The 21,722-nt window shown below is 39.8% G+C and overlaps 1 protein-coding gene across 2 annotated transcripts in view; it reads right to left on the minus strand.

The window, feature by feature from the left end:
• The window catches only part of dnah2 (dynein, axonemal, heavy chain 2), a 63,950-nt gene that overhangs the window by 32,266 nt on the left and 9,962 nt on the right, over window positions 1-21,722 (minus strand). For both annotated transcript variants that reach the window (XM_085451607.1, XM_085451608.1), the window contains exons 14-40: window positions 19,739-19,885; window positions 19,209-19,365; window positions 18,902-19,011; window positions 18,660-18,789; window positions 18,379-18,567; window positions 18,115-18,259; window positions 17,823-18,015; window positions 17,527-17,727; window positions 15,703-15,859; window positions 15,085-15,259; window positions 14,249-14,412; window positions 13,995-14,156; window positions 13,755-13,858; window positions 13,144-13,300; window positions 11,961-12,043; window positions 11,203-11,383; window positions 10,731-10,869; window positions 10,208-10,425; window positions 10,008-10,100; window positions 9,764-9,889; window positions 9,316-9,426; window positions 8,912-9,106; window positions 8,470-8,576; window positions 6,449-6,638; window positions 5,972-6,152; window positions 4,520-4,647; window positions 1,450-1,602 (exon numbers count right to left, since the gene is read on the minus strand). In XM_085451607.1, the coding sequence (XP_085307733.1) occupies window positions 1,450-1,602; window positions 4,520-4,647; window positions 5,972-6,152; window positions 6,449-6,638; window positions 8,470-8,576; window positions 8,912-9,106; window positions 9,316-9,426; window positions 9,764-9,889; window positions 10,008-10,100; window positions 10,208-10,425; window positions 10,731-10,869; window positions 11,203-11,383; window positions 11,961-12,043; window positions 13,144-13,300; window positions 13,755-13,858; window positions 13,995-14,156; window positions 14,249-14,412; window positions 15,085-15,259; window positions 15,703-15,859; window positions 17,527-17,727; window positions 17,823-18,015; window positions 18,115-18,259; window positions 18,379-18,567; window positions 18,660-18,789; window positions 18,902-19,011; window positions 19,209-19,365; window positions 19,739-19,885 (4,096 nt within the window). The remainder of the gene's footprint in view (window positions 1-1,449; window positions 1,603-4,519; window positions 4,648-5,971; window positions 6,153-6,448; window positions 6,639-8,469; window positions 8,577-8,911; window positions 9,107-9,315; window positions 9,427-9,763; window positions 9,890-10,007; window positions 10,101-10,207; window positions 10,426-10,730; window positions 10,870-11,202; window positions 11,384-11,960; window positions 12,044-13,143; window positions 13,301-13,754; window positions 13,859-13,994; window positions 14,157-14,248; window positions 14,413-15,084; window positions 15,260-15,702; window positions 15,860-17,526; window positions 17,728-17,822; window positions 18,016-18,114; window positions 18,260-18,378; window positions 18,568-18,659; window positions 18,790-18,901; window positions 19,012-19,208; window positions 19,366-19,738; window positions 19,886-21,722) is intronic.

A 21,722-nucleotide genomic window follows, 5' to 3' on the forward strand; every position in this document is an offset into this window, starting at 1 on the left:
GCCTCTGGAGCCCTGCGAACATCAAGGTGTAGGATCCTCCAGAGACTTGCTGTTGTGCATAAACCTTCTATTCGGCCACCCCTAACCAGTGCTCACAAGCAGAAACGGCTGCAGTGGGCCCAGAACTACATGACGACTAATTTTCAAACAGTCTTGTTCACTGATGAGTGCCGTGCAGCCCTGGATGGTCCAGACGGATGGAGTGGTGGATGGTTGGTGGACGGCCACCATGTCCCAACAAAGCTGCGTCGTCAGCAAGGAGGTGGTGGAGTCATGTTTTGAGCCTGAATCACGGGGAGAGAGCTGGTCGGCCCCTTTAGGCTCCCTGAAGGTGTGAAAATGACCTCTGCAAAGTATGTGGAGTTTCTGACTGACCACATTCTTTCATGGTAGAAAGAGAAGAACCGTGCCTTCTGCAACACAACCGTCTTCATGCAAGATAATGCACCATCTCATGCTACAAGGAACACGTCTGCATCATTGGCTGCTATCCGTGTAAAAGGAGAGGAACTCATGGTGTGGTCCCCATTCTTCCCTGACTTCAATCCTATTGCGAACCTTTGGAGCATCCTCAAGCAAAAAAAAATGAGGGTGGGAGGCAGTTCACATCCAAACAGCAGCTCTGGGAGGATATTCTGACATCCTGCAAAGATATTCAAGTAGAAACTTTCCAAAAACTTACAAGTTCCATGGATGCAAGAATTGTAAAACTGCTATCAAAAACAGGTCCTATGTTAATATGTAACTTGACCTGTTAAGATGTTTTTGATTGAAACAGCTTTTGATTTCAATGAAATTGATCTACTAATGCTGCAAATTCTACAAATGACCATTTTCAATTCTCTATATCCTATAAAATCTTTTGAAACTCTGTGTGCGTAATAATTTGGAATAGTGCATTTTAAGTGTTTTATTTCTGAAAAACATACTGATTTCATTGGGAGTTTTGTTCACTAACGTTTGAATTATACTCTATTGGTCGATGACTCGAAAATTATGCCGACTGTCATTTGAATCGACTGTTTAGGAAAAACAGAGAAAAATATCATTTGCATAATAATTTGGAACGCGGTGTATAGTTATGCGCTCATATGAACACAGAAAACAAGCCTTTTCAGTGTTTTTGGAAAAACTTGACACATTTTTAAACTAAAAACAAGCAGTGTAAATAAATCAAATATTTGTTTTTCTTTATCTCTTATTTTGTGAACAATATAATTTAGTTTCTGTAGTGTGTATGGCTGTAGATGCCTAAGAGTTCCTAAAAGATAAAAGTTCCAATATTTATATTTCTATTATTTTCAACTTCCTTTAAACCACGTGTGTGTGTGTGTGTGTGTGTGTGTGTGTGTGTGTGTGTGTGTGTGTGTGTGTGTGTGTGAGAGAGAGAGAGAGAGAGAGAGAGAGAGAGAGAGAGAGAGAGAGAGAGACAGCGAGAGAGATACATACTTCTTCATCAGGAACATTTGGGCAAGAGCGCCGCTTCTTTCCAGCAAAGCGAAGCAGAGAGGTGAGAGCACGAAGGCCAAAATCATAGTGGTCCTGTTTGGACAGCTGCTGCACTGCCAGAGAGTACAGAGTGAACACTTTCTTAGCAAGGACCTACAAGGACAACATCAGAGGGAAATTAAAATTAGCATAAAGACACACAGAAAAAAGGAGGAAAAGGGAAGAAGGGTACACAGGATTAAAATTACAGTGTGACAGAAATGAGACAATCCACAAAATGCAGATCGTGTATTTAACCACACCAGCAGCTTCTTCTGTGGGACAACACATTAATGGGTATGTAATCTTCACGCTGCAAGAAAACAAGGTTAATAAAATAAAATGTCCATTTAAAACGTTCCAAAGCTGTAGCTGTGGAAACCCTTTTTGTGTCTGTGTGTACTGTACTGGATGTGCGTATTCACAGCTCATGCACAATTACCACTTTCATTTACTTAAGCTTCACTAATGCTTCATTTGCATACTTATTATTACTTGTATTATATGAAAATATTTTTGATAACAGGAACCAAGACCTGCCCAAGTTGGTATCCTTTATGTATGTATGACTCTCCAGCTTGCACAAACACAGAACAACAACATGCACTTCTAAATTTAGCAGCACTGAGAAGCTGTGCTGTTTCATTACAAGTGTGTTTTTGTTGCCCTTGTTTCTTGGTCGATATCCTTAATTGTCTAGACCTTTGGTTAGTTGCAGCTCCCAACAGGATTCAGCGCTGAAAAAGAAAAATTTAACCTAGAAAGCGCGAAGAGTGTGTGTGCGTGTGTGTGTACGAGGCAACATTACAATATGTTTAAACACATCCCTGACTATGGAGTGCAAGAGCCTGCGTATTAACCCTCAAACAGACACCTGGAGTCAATGCCCCTCCACTCTCTCCAATGCTCACACAAGGTCAGAGAGCGCTCACCTTTTACCAGAGGGAGATCACATGTGTTCAGCAAAGTCACAGCAAAGAAGGCTTCACTTTAGGTAGATGCAAATAAAAAAACACTAATACACTAACAGGTACCACTAAAATGTGAGGCATCATTTTGGAGCTACGTGGGTTTTTAACCCCCCCCACCTCCTCCACATGCCGTATCTTTGAATAACTGAGTGGCTGTGTAGAATGTGATGAACTTGATAAGGTAAGGCAACACTAGTAATAAAGATCTTTATCTCTTCTGCTGATTGGTTCAGCTCTTCGTTTAAGCTGTGATAGTTTAACACGATACAGAAATTATTGTTTGCATTCAGAACTGTGTAAAGGGTAAAACCACCGCACAGATAGCATTTCTTAGGCTGACACCTGAGGTATGAAGATAAAACCTGCAGAGAAGTTAGACTAAGAGGCTTAAGTGAGGTTTGTCAACAAAAAAAGCAAGAAAAAAAAATCCAATCTGGTGTATCATCAGGACTCTTACAGCATTTTAGTTTTGTGTATACAATAAGAAATTAAAGAATAAGGCAAAAATGAAACATGATAATTACACTTGTTTATATGTTACTGTAGATCAGACCTGGCACTGTACAGCCTGTGGTCCACATCCAGTCTCTTAGATGTCCCTGACAGACACATGTGAGGTCAATGTAAAATTAGTATTCAAACATAAAGAAGTATATATCATGCAGTTTATTCCTTTTCACCTGCTTTAGTTTACAGATTGCTCTGTTACTCATCGTTATATATGGGATATTTGAAGAGTTTAAGATAATGGAGGAGCTGGCACCCAAGCACTCAATGAAAGCACTATAGCTGCTTTCATTGCTAATATCATAGCAGATGAAGTAATTACACTCTAACCAACATAACAGTAGCATTTTGTATAAAGTTAATTGTCTTTTTTAATGTTTTTTTTTTTTTAGGAACAGTGAAGACTAACAGGAAAGTGAGAGAGGGGAAGACCTGGTGCCACGGGTCGGACTCAAAGCTGCTCTCAGCTGTGCGGCATGTGATCGCCTGCTCATCCCACAGAGCTAAACCAGCGCCCGAGTTAACAGTTTTTTAGATTTTTAAAAACATCCACATGTGTTTTATGGAGTTTTGATTAAATTGTGATAAAACGTTGGCGTTTTTACTGTGCATTTAACATTTCCAAACGTAACATATTCTCTTATCAGTAGCACTTTATAAAGACATGAAATTAATAATGAGCAGAACTGAGTTCAGCTTATTAGTGTAGGTCTCCACAACAGTTCCAGTTTCTCATGTGGCCCCCTGGGAAAATTAAATCAGAGTAAATTTAAGGCATACTAGTAACAATAATTCAAAATAGTGCCATTTTTCACTGGAACTGCTTTCTGGTACAGAAAAAACATAGTCCCTATGGCATCTTAGCAGCATGATGGTACAATCGTTGCAAGAAGGTCTTGGGTTCAAATCCACTTCACAGCTCTGGCCTTTCTGTGTGGAGTTTGTATGGGTTCTTTCTAGCTACTGTGGCTCTCTCCCACAGTCTGAAAACACACATGATTAATTAACTGGTTATTTCAAATTGGCCATAAGTGTGAATGTTTCTCTGTGTTAAGGTATACTGCCAACCTGTGTTGTATGTAGGTGTACTGCCTTTTCATCCTATGATAGCTATGATAGGTTCCAGCCCCCCTGCAATCCTGAAGTAGATACATAGATAGATGAAAACTACCTGCAATATTGTCTTTGACCTACTTTGTTCTTGCACCTCATAAATCTCAGTTTATCCCAACAGTTACATACTGTAATGTAATCTCTTCATGCTCCATGATAAACTCCAACTCTTTTAAGCAGTAACCAAGACTACGACATTACCATTCAAACACTTGCTTGCAGCATCATTCCTGCAGAATATATTACAGTTTTGTTGCACTAAAACCAAAGCAACATATTTGTGTTAGACCAGTAGAGCAACAAATCGAATGCTTTTAGCAAAGAGCGCACTTCAATCTTAAATGCTAATATTGCTTGCCGTTATTTTGCTTGCAGCATTAATGCCTTCTGTTACCTTCCCAGAACAGTGCTGGGATACAGTTTCCATACAGTGTTAGTACCTTGCAGTCGTTGAAGCCCTCACCAAAGAGCAGGATCTCAGCAATTAGAGTAGAGTCAGGCACCACCATTGATATAGGTCTGAACATGGACTTCAGGTTGTCAGGAAGCTCAGTACGACCAGCATAACCTCAGGAAAAGAAAAGAAAGCGAGAAAATAGATTAGATTTGGATAAAACAGATCTTCATGTACAGGTCCCCTCTTCTGTCAACTCTTGCTCTATAGGTTAATGTTCTTCTCTTGGCTCTTGACGGAGGCGGTCAAACTTTCTCCCTCTCCCTCATCTTTCCTGTTTGGCTTCTCATGTCTTTTGTATAGTCTCGCTTATTCTCTAACACTAAGAGAGTCTCCCAGATTTGTTCTCTAAAAACCTAAAGAAGAATTATGGATTTGATCAACTGGTCCCTTAATGAAACTGACAACTCCTGGGCCTGGGAGAGCCTGATTGTCCTGAGGAGAGGTTTGCTGCTGGATACTCGGTGGTCGGTTGCGTCGCGTGTCTGGGGACACTCTCAATGGAGGACATTGAACGACTTCTACCAATTCGGAACCACGATAACAGAGTTCTGGCTGATTGGAGCTGGCTCGGACCTGGCTTATCGAAGAACAAGAAGCGGCTACAGCTGTTCAAAATCCCACAAGGCTGGCCGACATGATAGACGATGGGCAGGGCTGTGAGTGCTCAGACTGTGTTTTTTGAACACAGTATGGATAAGATCTTGGAGAAGCTCATGGCTCTGCTATATGGATAACATCTTGGAGCGGAACAACGGGAATTGAGAGACCTGGTGACCAGTGACGGACATTAGACCAACTGTAAAATTGGATGCAGTTTGTTCGCACTAACCAAAACAGCTACCATCTTCATCTCATGCGGCCCCCCTGGCATCAGCTGGATGCTCAAGGCAAAAGCTGACGGGAATAACAATTCTCCTTTAGCTAACAAGACTGTGTTGTGACTTTCTCCCTCCTCATTCAAGGCCACCCGCGTCGACCGAAGACTGTTGACTTTTGCCTAACCGGGTGAAGGGACACTTTCTCTCGGCTGAACACGGAACACACACTCACACATATGCATGTACACTGACACAGACCTACACTCACCCTCCAAACACCTTCGAAGCTTATGTCTTCTACGTTGTGAGATGTGCTGATTCATGTGCTGAGGTGTTTTTTTTCTGTTCTTAAACTGATCTCCCTGTTGGAGCTCAGTCTGGGGGGAGTTCTTTTTTCTCCTCGTCTTTCCTCATGTTGTGCATTTTCCATTGTTACACCTCTCTGACCTGTCTTCCCCATGTGATGTTGTAATGTATGTATGGTCGGAAGGGTAAGATGGCGCTGGCGAAGGTTGGCAGCCTTAACCCAACAAATTTCCAACGCGTGGGACTAATAAAGGTTATCTTATCTTATCTTATATACATATGGTGACAATTGCACAATTTTGTTGACCTACCGGGATTCATGGTGATAAAGATGCCACATGACGAGACCAGACGGATGTGTTGTCCCTCAAAATAGAACTTGGACTGCAGAGCTGTGAGAGCAGACAGGATGGACAGGATCTGCTGGGCCACCACCGACAGCACTTCAATGTTGATACGGTTGAACTCATCAAAGCATCCCCATGCTCCTGTCTATTTGAGGTGGACATAATGAAATACACACAAATTTGAAATCAGATTATGTAGATTATGTTTTTTCCTTAGCTGACATGCAAAACCTTTGGCCTGCCTAAGGGTCAGTACCACAAAAAGAAAACGCTATTCAGAATTTACTGAAGCCAAAAAGGTTTCAGCTAGATATTTTTCATACAGTCATGTACTACATACAGCATCACAGCTGGTAATTACTCAAGGCATGAAAAGCATTAATGTACCAATTTTTACAGTTATTGTGGTCACCTGATATCATCATCTCTACTACTTCCTACCTGAGCCAGGCCAGAGTACATGCGTCCCATGGACTTGTAGTCCAGTCCTTCAGAGCAGTTGACTACGATGACATACATGCCTAGAGCTTTTCCTAAGTCCTTTACTGTCTCTGTCTTTCCAGTACCAGCTGGGCCTTTAGGAGAGCCTCCACGGTGGAGATGAAGTGCTGTGGTCAGAGTCATGTAACACCTGAAGTAAAACACTGACATTTACTTTACAGACAAATAAAAATGTGGTAATACAAGTATTAAACACATACTGGAACTATTGTGCAACATAGTAGTAATATTTTTGTAACACACACAAGATAAAAAAAAAAAAAGCTTTCAAAAAAAGTCACTCAGAAGTCAAAATTTCAAGAAATTTGGTCAGTGAGTCAAAATTTGAGCTACATAAAGTTGAAATTGTGAGATAATAATTCAAAATCTCAGGTTACGTCTGCCAGGCCATTTTTTTTCCAGTGGCAAAAACAAGCTTCCATACGAAATAGAATCATGGTGTTTCTTACTTAATATGTACACTATATTGTCAAAATTATTCACTAACCCATCCAAATCATTGAATTCATGTGTTCCAATCACTTTAATGGCCACAGGTGTATAAAATCAAGTAACTAGGCATACAGACGGTTTCTATAAAGATTGGTGAAAGAGTGGAGTGCAGCCAATTCAGTCACTAAGTTGCAGTGAAAGAAACTCTTAATGCTTCAGCACCAACATTTTGGACAAGTTCATGCTCGAAATTTGTGGGAACAGTTTGGGGACGGCCCCTTCCTGGTCAGCCATGACTGCACACCAGTGCATAAAGCAAAGTCCATAAAGACACGGCTGAGTGAGTGTGGTGTGGAAGAACCTGACTGGCCTGCACAGAGTCCTGACCTCAACCTGACAGAAAACCTTTGGAATTAATTAGAGCAAAAGCTGTGAGCCAGGCCTACTCGTCCAACATCAGTGTTTGACCTCACAATGCGCTTCTAGAAGAATTGTCAGAAATTATCAAAAAAGCTGAAACTGTTACAGCTGTGAAGGGTGGCTGACGTCATATTAAACTCTGTGGATTAAGAATGGGATGTGTATATGTGACGGTAAATGAGGGATCACTTTTGGCAGCATAGTATATCTATAAGGTTATCCAATATGCCATTATGACATAAACACATACAGACACATGTTTGAAACAACACCAGTTAAGCTGGTGTAGCTATATATTTTGTACAGACAAAGATTTATTATAGGAAGAGCTAAAAATACGTAACTATTATAGAAGTATATTATGGGTTACTGGGATTCTGATAACTTTTGCTTTGTAGTAATCATCAGTCTTAGTAGTCAAACTACAGCCATCTTTAAGCGAAATTTAATTTTTGTCTTGATAACCTGTAAAATTTTGTGACTGTCTTGTATAATCTGTACTTAAGGACTTGTAAGGACATATGACCGAAATGCACCACATAGCTGTGCTGTGGTTTTGTCTACATTTACATGCAAAAATAGCACTCAGAGACCATCTTGACAGACAGAATGTCTTCCGTTTTATTTTTCACACAAAGTCTAGTGACTATCCAAGAACTCGTTTATGTGCATCCCTCTGTCAGCCAATGAAAAGAACAGATGGAAAGATGTGTACCTGTAGTGGGAGAACACAACCTCGGCATATCATAGATCTGATCATTGAATGTAGAAAAAAGAAAACTTTTACACAGCCACTGTACCTGATGCTCAGCAAGGGTCAGGGAACTGTGCTGCGAGCACTAGTTATCATTTTCAAGGCATCCAAGTTGAATTGCTATCTACCATATTTTTTACAAATATTAGCCAAATAAAAAATGGAAAATGTAATGCTAAACAAAAAACAAATATTTGAAGAAGTGAAAATTTGACTCCAGCACACTTTTTGACAAACACTTTAGTGCCAGTGCGTGCTACAGTAGGTTTTTTTCTAGGACCAAAAAGATGCCCAAGGTGAAAATCATTACACTCTGGATGTCTGTGTGTGCATTAACTGAGTAATATGAGGTCACCTGTCGGTAAGCGGAGTAATGACGAGCCGTCCCGAGTTGCCCAGGTACTCATATCCATAGTTGAACTCTGTGTTGGTCTGTCGGATTATACAATTCATTGCATTCCCCTGGGGTAAAAACAAAACAAAACAAAACTGAAACTAAAAGAGTTTAAATATTTTGTACTAAATTACTAAGCTTACATTAATCTAATGAAAGTGATTAGCTAGTACTTTCATTTGTCTATTCGATATGAGAAGCTGTATATACCAACATAGCACAGCAGGCTAGCTCAGACTAAGTACTGTTTTTTAACTTTTAACAAACAAGATGCTAATTTAATCCCATCTTTACTAAATGTTACTTATACCACCTGCATAAATGTTCCTTTAACCACCACAATCCACTGATAAAAGCAATTTATCAACTCACCTGTTCTATCAGTGTCTTGCGGTCAGCTTACCTGGTCTTTTTCCCAGTAAAGCCGCAGCTGAGAGACCCACTCAAAGGCACTGACATCGTAGCAACCTGCCTTGGCCAGCTTATCAATAACATCCCGAGCATGAACCTCTACTGTCACCAGAGCTACGATCTTCAAACGCAGGACTTTGGGCAAGTTACCACGAATGATCCCTGAATAGCACTGAAGCATGGAGACCTGAGAAAGACAGTTGTGCCAAAAATTTGACAAATTTATTTGATGCGTGGTCATTTTTTATTGTCAACATGACAGCTATGCACTATAACCGCACATGTTTAAATACCCACATGTTTTTGTGGATATAAAATAGTGTGACACCAACAAAAAAGAATATGGTATTTACACACTTTCAGAAGTTTAGTGAAGTGGCAAAAAGTCAGTCAAACCTGTTTCTTCTTCATGGACTTCAGGGGGGCTTTGTCAGCTCTCTCTTTGCAGTTAATGAGAGCTCTTGTGACATCAGCAGTCCACTGGATCTGACTAGCTGTGATTATCATCTAAAACAGGAAGAAATAATCCTTGTTTTAATCTTACTTTAATATTAAAATTGGTTGCAAATGTAATGACTTATTAACTTTATAAACTAAAAGGCCAATGCCATAAATTTGATACAAATAATATATAAGAAGAGTAAAGTAGCTTATTACTTAACCAAATACACAAGATGAGTAAATCTCTTTTAAACTGGAAAGAAATAAGTTTTATTTAAGCCACTGGGATTTCTACATTATCAACAGGATGTGCAGGAGCAGTAACTGCATCAGTGCCAGTGAATGAGAAAATCAGATAAGAGAAGAAGAAAAGGCAGGGCAGGAAAGCCAAAACCAGACATACCTGTCCTGGCCAAGCTCGGACCCATTTGTCTCTTGGTCCTGATATCCTCTTCAAGTCTACAAGGCAGTCCTTCAGGGACTCCTTTAGTGTAAGGCGCATGCTATGCTCCAGCTCGCACAGCCACTCCTGCATGCACACATGCAAATAAACTGGTGCTCACATTCAGTATCATGATCTTCTCCACTGCATTTATCACCACAACACCCCTGTCATATTATAATTTGGATCATTGTTAGTGCTGTACCTCCACAGGTTTGTTCAGTTCCACTTTTTCATATAAAGAAACAAACTCCCCATCAGCAGAGAACATCCCAGCAGCTAGTGTTTTAAGCTTTGTCTAGAAAACACACATTTTGAAGGAAATCCAGTTATTTAGGACAAAGCAGAGTGTTTCCAGTACACAGTAAATGTGTAGCACTGATCACAGAGTATGATTGTCCCTGCCTTTTCAGTGGACAGGCTCTTAATGTTGTCAAAACACTTCTTCAGGTGAGGCTGCATGGCTTGTGGATTCTGTGATTGTCCCAAGATCTCCAGAACGTCATCATTGGACAGGAAATAGAACCTCGGGAAGATCTGCCTTTTGGTCTCCAGGTATGTGTCCAAGGCTTTAAGGATTTCCTCCAGCTCAAAACCCATCTGTGACAGCTTCTCTGGCAAACCTGCAAGGCACAGCGTAGATCATAGACTTAAAACACATTTTTATTTTACAAATTAGATGACTTGGAATTCTTTTTGCTCAATCCAAATCCTTGTTTAGCTAACCTCTTCTATACTGATATTTTAGATGTTACATATTATGTTAAATATTTAAAAGTTAAGGACTTTTTTTAAAAGTTTCAAACTTACATTTGGGCTCTGAACTCATGAAATATTCTTACAGAGTTGTTAAGGGATTTTTAGGGCCTGAAGACACTGTGTGCTACAGTTTTAATAAGAGCACATTCTTTAAAGTAACATGTCATACCAGGCTTGTGTGTTCCCTGCAAGGCATTTTTATCCTTGTGGAGACAACCCATAATGGTTTTCCAACTAGAACTTATGTCTTCAAATTCTTTGCACTCATGAGGCAACTGCTCCCGGATGTCCTTTCCTTGGAAAATGTTCTGGGTGAATAAAAGAGCATTTAAATATATAGTTACAGACACTAAGGAACAGACAAAGCTCAATTCTATCCTGAAAAAGAAAAGAAAATGAAATGCTCAAAGGGAGCAGCAAGAAAACTGAAATGAGAAAACAAAACAAGACAGCGATGGATAAAGACTGAAAAGGAATGACAACATGCAACTAAATTGTTATCAATACAAGAAACTTCCATCCGTTGCATGCGCAAAATAATTCATAAAAATAATACATGTATAAATCAAATAACTAGTATTCAAACACAATAAAATAACCAAATATATATTTTAGAAGTACTCTGCCTGGGTTGCTTGTACCTCCAAATAAATCCAGTGCCGTTGCACATTAAGGATCATGTCAGTGACTTCCAGCACATGGGAGAGCTGACGCTCCCAGCGGTCCACCTCCTGTTCAAAGGCTTTGACAAACCGAGATGCCTTCATTGTGGACAAAATAACTTGGTTGTCCTCCAGTGCCTGGAAAACCTCTTCTGTGCTCCTGGGAGACAAGAGGAGGGTAACCATGACCACTGACGACTGCTTAAAATTGGATTGTAAGACTAATATTACTTCACTCTGTTAGTTTACACGCAGCAACAATGTTTCAGTGAAACTGTTGCACAGCTGTGGTGCCCTGTTCTGCATTAACCGTGCACAGAGTCTGCTGAATTAGTGTCACTGTGTATCTTCCCCTCTGCCTGCTTTCATCATGTTCAGTGTGGATCAGCGGCACTGTAAAATCAGCAGCAATGGCTCAGGCCTGCTGATTAAACTGGATCTGAGGTCTGACTCAGTTTGTATGCAGCGGATGGCTTAAACATTCCCGCTGACACATCTGCTCATTCTAACTTCTTAAACAATCACATTACTCTCAGATCCATTGGATATATGCTCTATAGTATATAGAGACGTAACACAGGCGTGTAGAGTATGAAAACCTAACCTCATGACAGTGCTGAGCTGTACTGAACTGACCGTGATGCAAATACATAAAGGTATGATGAATACTGAGGTTTGATGGAAAACGTCTTTTTCTTTTCTTCTCTAAACCGTGCCTTCAAGGCTCACTTTCTCACCTCAGTCGATAGTGGCCTTCGTCTTTGTAAGGTGCTATGTCCAGGGTCATTTCCTTCCACGTCTTGGTGATACCCTTCAGACCCTTCAATGTCACACATAAAAAGACAGTCATATGACCCGATTAATAACAGAGCACAATTCACCTTAGCTTTGAGTTTTAGTGTATGAATTCACTGGGGATGGAGAACTTTTACATTTGCATAATGACAAAATTTCTTTTCCAATCGCTCTTTTGTGACCTCTTACAAGAGATTCTTTTCCCTATCACTGGGTCTGAGGTGGCGGGAATAAGAATTAGCACCTCCGAGTGTGAGCTGGTTTCAGCTGGGATACAGTGGAGTGCCCAGGCCAGGTCAGGGACAAGGTGCTGCCCTGAGTGGAGGTATTATGAATAAGTGATTGGAGAGTGGAGAGGGGAAAGTGATAGATTGGTGCTGTTTTTGCTGTAATGCGGATGCTGTAGCAGTCTGTTGTAGTGAAGAGTGTGAAAGAGTGTGTTCGATCTATGTTCCTACCCTCACCCATAGCCACGAGCTCTTGGTAGGGATTAAAGAACGAGGTTGGAAATACAAGCAGCAGAAATGAGCTCCCTCCAGAGGGTGGCTGAGATCTCCCTTGTCAATAAAGTGAGTAGTTCTTCTATTTGGGAAGGACTCACATTATAGCTGCGACTCTGTTACTGCTACTATAACCGACTGAGGTGGTTTGGGCATCGCATTCGCTAGAGCGATTAAATCTCTAGGCTGACTTCGGAAGGCCTGGAGATATAATCTCCCACCCGAATGAGCCGAAGGAGGAGGCTGACGAGAGGGAGGTCTTGGCTTAGAGTGCTGGCTCCATAACCTAGAAAATGGATGGCTGGATGAATTGTGTGACCCACACATAGATCTCTTTTGGCAGATACTTTTTGGACTTAAGTTTTTCTTCATTTTACTCTGAATTTTCTGGTGTTGTATGTCTATTAAGGGAAAAGATTTTATCAGTAATACAAAAAGTACATTTCCTTCTTAAAACCCCTGGAAGGAAACACTTTCTGAAACCTAATGGAGAATTTAAATTTCAGATTCTGATAGGGTAATACTGACTAAACCACATCAAGCAATTGCTCCCTTCAGGCTCGCTTTCACTCACAGTGCCACAAAAGTTCCCACTGAGCACCTGTCTATATTTATTAAAAAACACCTGTTCTATGGAGAGTTCCTTGGTGGCGGCTCCAGAGATCTCGCAGATGTTTCCAGCATACATGTTGAAGCCGAGAGATATGATCTTTTCCAGGGTGAATTCAACACTGGTTGGGTCAAAAGAATACTGCAGCTCCTCAGAGATCTGCTTCCAGTGCCTGAAAGACGCATTTTAAGTTAAGTTATTCTTGTCCCACTTTTCTCAGATGAAGAAATATGCAAGGCTAATTGCAAGAACACACAGGTCTTTATTTCAAAAGCACTCGTGAATTTTTAGTGTGTAAACAGTGTGGTAATAGTGATGCAGTAATGTAACTCATGTCTGTTGTATCTAAAAAACAAAGCTAGGAAAATCTTCTGTTTGTAAGAAGAGAAAGAAACAAAGTGTAAAAGAGGGGGAGTGTCAGCTAACACTTTGTGGCAGTTCTTGATTTGAGACACTAGCAACTTAGCTACAAGCAATAAACTGCTCACAGTCTTAATTCTCTAATCTTTTAATGATGCTCATTTGTAGTTGTAAACCAACCCCATTAGGCACACAGATGCTTCATTCATTTTAACACATCCAACATATACTGAAATGACAACAGAGAGCCTGTTTTCAGTCAGTACCTGTCTCTTATGGCTGGGTTCCTCAGATCAGCAATGAGCGGGATGACCTGCCTAAACTGGTCAATCTTGTTCTTGGAGAAATCTACAATATCCCACTGTTTATCCTGCAATCAGACAGAGATCACATCCTCACAGCTGTGTGATGAAAATGTCAAGTATTGTTAGGTACTGCATTTTGTGATTTGGCAACAAATTTTGTAAATTTAGCAGTCACTAGACTGTCTTCAATGAAGTACTGACCTTCAGATCTCTCTGGAGTTTATAGAGTTTTTTAAACATGTCCTGTGCGGCAGTCTCCAAGCTCTCTGTCTGCAGTGTACCAAACTGGCCAGCCTTCCAGATATTCCAGTTGCCGTTCCATTCCTCTGTGATATCCCAGACCTGCTGCAGTTGGTCCAAGTCCTACAAACCACATAGCACAATTTATTGTCATCAAATGTTACTGTGTTGCACCAATGCTATGTTAACATTCTGAGCCTAGTGCTGGTCCACACCTTCTCCAGAGTCCGTATGCTTTTGGAGGGGGCTTGTTCTATTTTGAAGAATCTCAGCCCATCGAGGATGGTGCTTTCTTCCTGTTTCAGAGTCTCCAGTTGGCTACGATGCTCTGCTATTTGTTTTAAGGCCAAGTCAGTGCTCAGTGCACTGTTAAATGGACCTGGATATGCAAATGTAAAAAACGTAGTGAGGTATGCACTCATGAAGGCACATAAACATTAATCATCTGTTTAGCACTGGAAAAAAAACATGAAGAAACAAACATTGTCCAAACACACTAAGACTGACCTAAGCCTTGAAAAAATAAGAGCAAAGATTAAGTCATACTGTTTCTACCAAGTTGTCCTAAGTAGTATGTCTTATGTAATATTTCTGTTTATATTATCTAACTGTGGAAACATTTCTTTTATCACTTTTTTAGAGCGCTTACAAAGGATTTAATATTGGTCTATTAGTCTATTCACCAACCACTGAACACACAAAGACTTTGAGTGGAAGTAATGAAAATAGGACGTGAAACAAAAGTAAAACCTTCTAAATAGGAAAAAAAGATAATATTGGACATAAAAGCAGCAGGAAAAGGCAGAAGAGGTGGAAAAGGTGAGGTGCATTATAAAGATGAAGTATTATGAGTAACAAAGCATAGAGATACAGGGTCAAGAAAAGATTAGAAACTGGGTATTGTTCCAAAAGAGGCTTAATTTAGATCGTTAATGAGAAAAAAAGAAACAGAACTGAAAGGTGCGCAATCACAAAATCATGACAAACTTGAAAACAAAGTATCTGAATATGTGAAAGAGCAAATGAGGGAGATAGAGAGAGGGACTGTGACCTGTGGCACTGAACTCCTCCACAGTGGCCTCAACCTTCTTCTTCAACTCCTCGTACGAGAGGAGGAGGCTGTTCTTAAACTTTTCCTTTTGTTTCTGCAGCATGATGTCACTGTCGATCAACACCTGCTGGAACCACACCCACTCCTCATTCAGCACATCACGCATTTCCTGCACCTGCAGAGAAACCGAACACAGTCAGCAGAACTGAATCATGATTAGAGGGAATGCATTTCTTCATGACATGTTCCAACAGTGTGTATATGTGTGCAGACACTCAGAAACCTTCAAGGTATACAAAATAAATTTGGCCTTGATTAGAAAAGATATGTTTTGATTGGTAAACTATATTTTGATACTATCTGAGGCCAATGAATGATAAACTTCACCCTCTGTGTAACTGCACAATTACTGTCAATATCAAAACAATATGAAAGACATTTTATTTGGCATGTCGCTCATAAGCAACACCAGCAGTACTCTTGGAATAACTGAGAGAGATAACTGGATAGACTTTACAGCGATACAAAGACAATGTGAAAATCCAATGTGATTGTATATAATACATACACAAAAACATGTGCTTTTTCAGTTTGTTTAGGGATGAACAAGGCACCTACATCTTGTTCCACTGGGACTTCATATTTGCCGAGGATAGCAAACTGTTCATGGATGACAGGAATCTGAGCTTCGGTCTTGGCCAAATTGCTCTGGAGAGTCTCCAAGAGCTTTTGGCTCTCACTGAGCTCCGTCAGCGTCTGGGGAGATTTTTTCAGCCTAAGCACACATAGTACATACAAACAAATACAACACAAAGTCAGATTTGCTTTTTATTATATTCATTCATTAACATTCATTTCGGCAATGTTAACTGGATCGTCCCTTCATCTTCATGTTCTGTACCCTAAAACATGCCCTAATATGCACGATATAGTCACACTTGCAGGATTTGTAAAAAGTCAACAGTCAATTAAGTGCCCACTAAGACTGCAAGTGTTCAGAGGACAGAAGAGACAGATGAAATGTCATGTCACTCCTGAAAACCCAAATACAACAGACTATAAGACCCACTAAAAGTCTCGTTAGGCTACAGTTTGGTAGCCTATTAAGAATAAATTAATGACATATGTAATGTTTTGCATAACTGTACCCCACTAGCATGAACGTTGTGTATGTTGTGCTATCATAAACCCACACTGTATACTCATTAATACATTAAAAACAGATAAAACATATAAAATGTTTAAACTGAGATGGGATAAGGCAACAAAAGGAACATCTTGCAACTAATTAGATTCATTGGCAGCAGCTCACTGACATTACTGGGTGTAAAATGAGCATCTTAGAGAGACAGTTTCTCAGAAATGAACATGGGCAAAAGAAAAATGCATCTAGTGGTTATTTCAGCAAAGCAATGTTAAGCAGTATACTGCATCTAATACAACTGCATGTCTTCACAGTAGAAGAGTCTGGGTTCAGAAGTGGCCTGTCTGCAGTCCAGACCTTTCACCAATTGAAAACATTTGATGCATCATCAAACGAAAAACATAAAGAAGACCGACTGTTGAACAGCTACAATACTATTGGACAGCATTCGTCTACTTAGTCCAGCAGCTGGTCTACTTAGTTTATAGCTGTAAATGGATTGTTATTCACAGAAGATGGGCTACAACACAGTCTGTGTCCCAGATGTGTTACTGCCATTAAATTATAAACAAGCGAATATTTTTTCAGTTTAAACATTAACTTGTTTTCTGTGTTTTAATGTGAATAAAATCATTGTATTTTGCTCTATTTATATTTTACCCAGCATCCAAACATCTAAAATAACTGCTTGTTATGTGATTGTAATTGCATGTTACTTCCCAACCTCTGTGCTTCGATAAATTATTTTCAATTCTTTCACAAGGTCTCTGCTTAATTAAATACACTTAGCGCTGCCGACTGCTCCGAAGCTAAGTTTGGAAAAGATTGTATCAAATGCCGGTTAAGTGTAGCATACAATTACATTTTTCTGCTAAAAGTGCACAAGATTGCAAGTGTGTGTGGGCAAAGCAGCCTGCACTGCGTGGGCTGACCTGTAGATGTTGCTGTTAAGGGCTTCAGGCAAACAAGCGCTGACATTCAATTCGTAATTCATGATCAAAGCATGTACTGGATAGCGCACAGCTCACACAAACTCCTCTTTGATAACACTTATATAACTGATGTCTTTTTCTCAGTAGAATGATATTTTTGGTAAACTTTTATAAGACTTCTTCACTTCAAACAACATTAAATATTGACCTTAAAACATACGGAATTTCTAGGAAATGAGTCCTCAAACATTAACTCTTGATTAATTATATTCACAAGAAATCTAGTGAATATAATTCATCTACTAGGTCCCAGAGTCAGCGACATAAACCCCCCTGTACGATAAGGTTATTTCACTGATTTCCCACCTGCTGGCACTGTCTTCCAGGGAGGCATGAAGTTCTTTTAGGCGCATGCTGGCCATGTCACTGAGAAGCTGAGTGAACTTGGTTTGCCACTCATTACAGTGCTGCACCAAGGAAGACTTGAGCGGTGAACAGTCCAGCATGACAAACTGGATGTTAAGCACCGTCTCTTCTTGTTGAACACTGCTGGCCTTCTCTGAGTACCTGGAAGTCAAGACGTGATAAAATATTGCAGAAAAAAAACTTTGTGGACGACTCAAGAGAACAACGTTAAATATTTAGATTATATTTCACAGTACCTTTGTATATCTGCATCAAAAGAAGACAGTGGTAGGTTAAGTCTCTGGTAGCGTTGTATAATGGAATCCTTATTCATCTCCCAGATGTCCCTGTATTTGTCCCAGTTTTTTAAATGAGATTGCAATTGGCTGGCATTGGCTGTCATCCCTGAGGCAATTGCAGCCTGAATCTTTTTTATCCCCTCATCTTGCCCTGGTGGATCAAACAGCATCAGAGTTAAAGGATAGAATTACAGACATGGTGACATATATGTTCATACTGTATTTTTATGTTTTAAAAAAATGTTCTGACCTATAATGATGTGTATGGGATCCTTCTGGGACTCTTGGTTGGAGAGAAGTTCTTGGAGTCGTTTAAATTCTGAGATGAGACTGATGAGCTGAGGCATAACATTCACAACCTGAGCAAGCTTTCTGAGAGTTGGGGAAAACGCTACCTGTTAAAAGAGACCCACATACTCATGTTTTAAACTGTTAACATATATGGACATGTCCCTTCACAATGTCAACAAATCAATATCAATGACTGAACCGGATTAAAACAGGTATCTAGTACCTTTGGAGCCATTTGTGGAGCTGCACTGTGGAGGGTAACGAGGACTTTAAACAGGGGGCTGGGTGTAGTCTTGCTGTCACCGTTGATCGCTCTGGATAGCTTCTTCAAGGAGTTTTTGATGTTACTGTTGAAAGCTTCTTCTATCATATGATCCACCCTCTCTATGTAGTTCACCCAGTGCTCCTGGACCTTAAAAACCATTTCACAATTTTAACATACAAAATACTGCAATAGAAACTAATATTATTATTATTATTATGGCAGATGAACAGAGGACATACCTCAGGTCCATCATCTGCCAAGATGTCATAGATCCGGGTCATGATATTGACAATATCCTGGTGTGCTGAGCGAAGTATTTGGAGAATGTTCTGCAGGTGAGCCTTCTGGTCATCCTCAAACTCCAGATTCCTAAATGAAAATAATTGAATTAAATAAATAATACTTTACATTGAATTTATTTTATGTATTTATTAGACAGACTTGTAATGTAATGAAAATGAGTTGTTAAATCAGTTCTTACCTGTACACAGTTTTTCCATCCAGTTTAACCAGAAGTGCTTCACTAATCTGATGACAGTGTTTGAAGATGGACTGACTGGACACTTTGTAATTATCAATTATCACATGGAGCTGAAAGTAAGAGGACAGTAGAGGGAAGAAGACAAGTGAAGCTGCTAAGTAAGACTCATCCACAGAGGTTTATTACAGGTTCAAAAAAATACGCTACAGATAAGGAAAATGTGATTGTTGCTAGTTTAGTTACTGTTGTCACCAGTCTGAGGCTCAAAAGAAAAATATCTGTAAGTGGTGAACTGCAATCTTACAACCTTGTCAACATGCAGGAGACAGTCACGGATGAAGATGTTAGAAGCTCCTTTAGACAACCACAGGAGTTTGGTCAGACCCGGCTGGATCTTCTTATCAATGAAACGTATTCTCTCCCGAAAAAGACCCAACTCCTCAGGAGAGAGCATTTCTGTGATCCTGGGACCCACAGATAAATATGTTTTTCTACTGACTGAATAATATCTGAACAGGCAGGATTATCAAATACAGCATGTACATCTTTCTCTGTGCTTGTAGGTGTGTAAATGTGCGAAATTATGAATCCATTTTAAAGTCTTACAAGTGTTGATCAGTATTGGTGTCACGCGTTTCATTTTGTATAAAAGTGTAAGCACACAGGACCTTTAATTTAAGTGATTTTCTTTAGCTCACTGATTAATAATCTTCTTATAGTGCTCACAATTACAAGGATGTTAATTCACAAGACGTGTTCACAACACAAAAACTGGTCAAGCTCTCCAGATGAATGGTGATGCTGTGTAATGCTGCAAGCGAGTGTTCCAAGTCAGACCTGTTATACTCGCGGACCAGCAGCAGTACTTGCTGCCTCAGGCCTCTGAGGTCATCTCTGTCCTGGTAAATGTCAGATACACTCTGGGGGATCTCAAACTTTAGTCGATCCCAGCACTGGATCTCAGAGAACAGATTCAACAGGTCGCTAGACAAAAAAGATACAAAATAACAATACAGAGTAAGTACATTAAAATGTAAAGTTGTACGTAAATCTCTGGAGACCCCTGGGAAATTATACACTTTAATGACTGTTTTAAGCTAAAACATTAAGTACACTGCCTCCAGTAAACAGCTATCTTGTTGGAAACATTTCAAGTATAACTTCTGCAGTAGGGGAGACCGGGGATAGTTGTAACGTGGGTCAGTTGTAACACTTCCAATTTCTCCAATCAGGGCTAAGTTTCAAATGATGTGACTCATCCTGTGCATGCCCAACTCAGTTCTGCTATCACATGTGAAAAATCAGCACATTTTGTCAAACACAGACAATTTAACACGAAAAAAAGTAATTTGTACGCCAAAAAGTAAGTTTTTCTACTTTATTTCAATTTCTAATAGCATTATCTGCTTTGCAGTTAAACTCATCAAACTTAAATTATGTTATTTGTATGTCTATGGGGATATATTCTGTGTAGGTCTTTAGTGCTAATGTTTTAGCCGTTGGCTGTAATGTTAGCTAGTTCATGGCTATAGGAGTCTGGGTCAGTTGTAACAGCAACAGTCTGGGTTAGTTGTAACAATAATGCAGATGTTACAACTTACCACACTATTACTTTAACTTATATTAAACAAGTTGGGGCAACGACATCAGCAGAGAGAGGTTCACTGGTCGCATTTGTATATGTGGTTAATGCCATTGGCAACACAATTCCTCCACTGTTTGTGTTCCCACACATACATTATGCAGACCTCTGTGTCAGAGATGGACCAGTAGGAAGTACTGGTAATGGAAATAAGTCAGGATGGGTGCAAGAAACAGATTTCCTCATCTTTCTGAAGCACTTTGCAAACCACACCAAGGTAAGCCAGGATAAAAAGTAATGGAATTGCGATGCTGGTGAACAACTACATTTTTTCAGCTTCATTGTTATGTTCAAAATTGGTGCAAGAGTTGTAGGTTATAATGCCCACTGAGCCAATGAGGCCAAACTCAAGGAAGACCAACCAAAATTAATGAAATATTCAGTTGCAGAAAATTCCATAATTTGTATTTTTTGGGGGGTTGGAATATGTTCAAAAGCTAGATTTCTGCATTCTGTCACACACACACACACAGTTACATAAATGGATGTAAGTGCATTCATGTGTTGAATAAACAAAGATTACATGTTAATGTTTTGTTAGTATCCTTATTTCATTGTGTTACATTTTACCCCAGGATATGTTACAACTAACCCAGACTATGGGGTTAATTTTAACATTTCACTCTTTGTGTTTGAGACCATACCATAGAAATGCGTAATTGTGCTGCAGAGGAAATAGCTGCACTATTTAATAGCCGAGACATGTAAATACTTTGCATTACATTTTGAATCCACTACCTTAAAAGAGCTCCGAGTTACAGACAGAAATGTCAAAAATGTTACAACTATCCCCGGTCTCCCCTACATTTATATAAAAACGGCACATGTACACATTTGTGTGTTTGTATTCATGCCCAAATGTTTGGTCTTTGCATGAATCTATTGTGTAAGAGCACATTTGTGTATTCACCTAACAGTAAAGTGTACAGGGAGTGCAGAATTATTAGGCAAATGAGTATTTTGTCCACATCATCCTCTTCATGCATGTTGTCTTACTCCAAGCTGTATAGGCTCGAAAGCCTACTACCAATTAAGCATATTAGGTGATGTGCATCTCTGTAATGAGAAGGGGTGTGGTCTAATGACATCAACACCTATATCAGGTGTGCATAATTATTAGGCAACTTACTTTCCTTTGGCAAAATGGGTCAAAAGAAGGACTTGACAGGCTCAGAAAAG

The sequence above is a fragment of the Copadichromis virginalis genome, linkage group LG3, assembly GCF_057382275.1.
Source record: "Copadichromis virginalis isolate Kocher_CV1m ecotype Utaka linkage group LG3, C_Virginalis_male_GT1.1, whole genome shotgun sequence".
NCBI classification, from domain to species: domain Eukaryota; kingdom Metazoa; phylum Chordata; class Actinopteri; order Cichliformes; family Cichlidae; genus Copadichromis; species Copadichromis virginalis.